The sequence below is a fragment of the Silene latifolia genome, chromosome 4 (genome assembly GCF_048544455.1).
Source record: "Silene latifolia isolate original U9 population chromosome 4, ASM4854445v1, whole genome shotgun sequence".
Taxonomy (NCBI): domain Eukaryota; kingdom Viridiplantae; phylum Streptophyta; class Magnoliopsida; order Caryophyllales; family Caryophyllaceae; genus Silene; species Silene latifolia.
In genome coordinates, this window is record NC_133529.1 from 32,915,097 (window position 1) to 32,918,719 (window position 3,623).

General features: G+C 34.5%; 1 protein-coding gene across 1 annotated transcript; it reads right to left on the reverse strand.

Moving 5' to 3' along the window:
* Window positions 1-315: 315 nt before the first annotated feature.
* On the reverse strand, window positions 316-1,866 carry LOC141651349 (protein FAR1-RELATED SEQUENCE 2-like). The gene is made up of 2 exons (XM_074459065.1): window positions 1,285-1,866; window positions 316-606 (listed from the first exon to the last, which is right to left on the reverse strand). The coding sequence occupies exons 1-2, from the start codon at window positions 1,864-1,866 to the stop codon at window positions 316-318; spliced, it is 873 nt and encodes a 290-aa protein (XP_074315166.1).
* Between the last annotated feature and the right edge of the window lie 1,757 nt (window positions 1,867-3,623).

A 3,623-nucleotide genomic window follows, 5' to 3' on the forward strand; every position in this document is an offset into this window, starting at 1 on the left:
ATATGTATTATTTTAAAACGTAATCTTGACTATTTTAAAGCGTAATGCATTTTTCATTTTTCATTCTTCTTCTTCATCTTCATCCTCCATTTCATTTTCCTCTTCATCTTCTTCCTCCAAAGCATGCTCAACAAACGGATTTGGACAGTTTCTCTTGTCATGGTGTCCCATTTGTTTGCGCATTATTACATAGCCTCTTCGGTTTGCTCGCCTTCTCAATTGCCTTATCCTTGTTTGATTTCATTCTCATGCCGCTTCCTTTGTTTTTTGCAATCTTGGGTGGAAGAACAGTAATATTTGATTTTCTTGAACAACCTAAGAGCATTTCAGTTCTTGATCCTTTGTCAAGCTCTCTTTGGTTGGATTTATTTTCTCTCGGAATTGTAAAAGCATCAAACTTAGCTCCTTGATTTGATTATCAGGCATCGAGTTAAGAACACTTATTGTTGCATAAAACTCTGACCATACCCTTGATAATTCCAATTTTCTCAAATCAGTGGGATCGTAGTCTTGCAATAACTTTCCATCCAGTCCATACAAAGGCTTTCTATATGATTTCTTCGTCCATCTAGTTTCGATGTCTTTGCTCCGGTATGCTTTGCAGTCCTTTTCCCGATATAATCCATATAATGTGTTTACAAAGGATTCCTTTCCTCTCAAACATCTTGCACGTACATGTTGTTTCCTTTGATTCGTTATTGTGAGCAACCTTTGCATGCACAAGTGTAGTTATTTTAAAAGGCAATCATAGTTATTATATAGTTCAACATGAATTATTTTATGCAGACTAGCAATTAACACCAAGGTAGAAGTCCTTCAGTTTTTTTATGTTTAATATAATGTTACAAAGTAGTTTTCACATGATTATTAATTTATTCAAATGATCAAATGCAATTATTTTAAAACTTTTTATGTAGCTGATTATTGTAAAGCGTTTGCCCAATTATTGTAAAGCATACCTCTGATTATTTTAAAGCTCTCATGTATCTGATTATTGTAAAGCTCTTCCCCAATTATTTTAAAGCATATCCTTGATTATTGTAACAAATTGGCAAGTGTAAAGCATTATCAATTACTGTAAAGCATTATCAAATTAATATATTTATGGAAAAAAATCAGAACAATTGCAAATAAACTCTACATCAATTATTGTAAAGCATAATTGTGATTATTGTATAGTTTTCACATGATTATTGTAATGGTAAAAGACGGTTATTGTATTCTTTTATCACAGTTATTGTATGTTAAAGTAAAAAGACAGTTATGTTTATAAAATTGAATAACTTGAAATACTCTATGCTTCCTGTAGGCATCTTCAACATTTATAATGTGCATGTTTCCTTGCTCAGAAAATCCAACAACGGCACACGAACAGGGAGCCATTTGCACTTGCTCTTGGAACTCATAGAAAACAGCATGTGTGTAGATTTTAGAGGCATGTTTTTCAATCATTGTCTTAGAAGAAACCTGTGGCAATGTGCTGTCACTTGCAGCATCAAGTAATCTGTGATTATAGCGTTGTTGTTCCATTGCACTCTGAAAACGCAACCAAAATTCTACAAGTGTGCCGTCTATGCTCTCAAATCTTTTGAAATAACTGTTTTGACTCTCTGATCTTTGTGTAGTCTTCAAAAGGCAGCCTAAAGGCAAATCCCTAAAGTAAGCAGGTATCCATTTGTGCCTTTTGCCATACATGTATGTCAACCAAGTATTATCATTCAACTCAAAGTCATTAATCACTTGAGTCCATTTTTCTTCAAACTCAATGGGTTCCAAGTCAGTATCCCAAACAACTCCGCATATCCGCTCAACAAAGTCAGTCTCCTTACAAATCTGTGACTCAACTTTATCGGTAAGTTTTTTCATTATATGCCACATGCGATGAGCGATGTCTTGCTTGCTTGAATACGTAACGCATCCCGAGTTTAATTGCCGGATCTTGATCGGTAAGAATGCATCGAGGTTCCTTGTTGCCCATACAATCAAGGAACTTCTTAAGCACCCAAATGAATGACCCATCGTTCTCATGATCGACAAGTGCAAGAAGCAAAAGTCACCGATTTTTGTGGTTGTCAACACCGAGTGAATGGGGTGAAGGCCATGCGGTACTTGTTAGTACCGTATGTAGGATCAAAGGTGATGGTGTCCCCAAACAAGGAATAATTCATTCTTGCTTGTGCATCTGCCCAAAAGAGTTTAGCCAAACAATTATCCTCATCAACTTGGTAAGCATAGTAAAAGCCATCTTGCGATTGAGAAAGCGCCTTTAAATAATCGAGAATCATGTCAGCATCATTCTCACCTATATAACATTTAATATTTCTTTTGAAGTTCTTGAAATCTGTGAGAGATGCTTGAAATCTGTGAGAGATGCACCAATGTTTGCATACCCATTTGATTGTTCCGCCAGAATTCTAAAAGTCTTGGTAGCCCCGATGTTGAGTTTACAATTGTTAACAATTGTCTGCTTCATGTAAAGGTTAAGTGTTCTTACGTTTTTCTGGAATTCCCGTTCTTTGAGTGAGCGAGCACTGTGATTATGACCTTCATAAAACGTATCAATAGCATACCCTATTAGCTCCTTAAGGTCATTGAATACAAAGACAAAACCGTATTTTTGCCTTGCAACCAAATCTTGTTATTTTTGTTTTCTTTGGCTCTGAGACCTTTTCCTTTTTTTCTCTTCGTGTTTTCAAATTCAACAACGAGTTTGAGTTTTTTGCGATCCTCTTTGAATCCATGTCCACACTGGACCATTGATTTTTTGTCTATCAAACCATCACGGAATCTTGTTTGTGTGTACTTCCTTGGTATGAAACCACAAGCCACAAAGATATAAATTGTAAAACTCTATTGCCTCCTCCGACTTTACAAACATTAACCCCGGAAAGCGGGTTTGAAACCATTTTCTACCATCCTATTCCACTCCTCACTTTGCACACTGGAGTATATCTCAATCCCAGATTATGGATAGTATTTTCTCTGTTTCGGACGCAATGATGAGGTGTAGAAAAAGTTGTTGCATTGGTAGTATTAATTTCAATGCCTGGAAACATTAAAACAGAGAAGCTGTTATGGTATTATTAATTTCAATATCTTAGATTCTATACAAAACAAAACAATACAACTTCAGCAGTAGATTATTTTAACGTTATATTTCGATTATTGTATTATACAAATACAATTATTCTATCGAGAGGGGAGTGATTTAATGAAATTGGTAGCCTAGTCCACTACAATACACACACAGTTATTTTAATGTAGTATTAAAGTTATTTCATTATTAAAGAGTAGTTATTGTAAGGATTTTTTGTCAGATCCTATAAAGTAGTATTTATTAGGAAAAAAACAATCTCATTACATAAAGCAATTATTTTAACGTTATAATGCGGTTATTGTATTATACAAATGCAATTATTCTATCGAGAGAGGGAGGGTTTTAGTGAAATTGGTAGCCTAGTCCACCACAACGCACACACAATTATTTTAATGTAGTATTAAAGTTATTTCATTATTAAAGAATAGTTATTGTAAGGAGTTTTTTGTCAGATCCTATAAAATAGTATTTATTATGAAAAACACAAATGCAGGCAATGACAATTATTTCAACGTTATAATGCAGT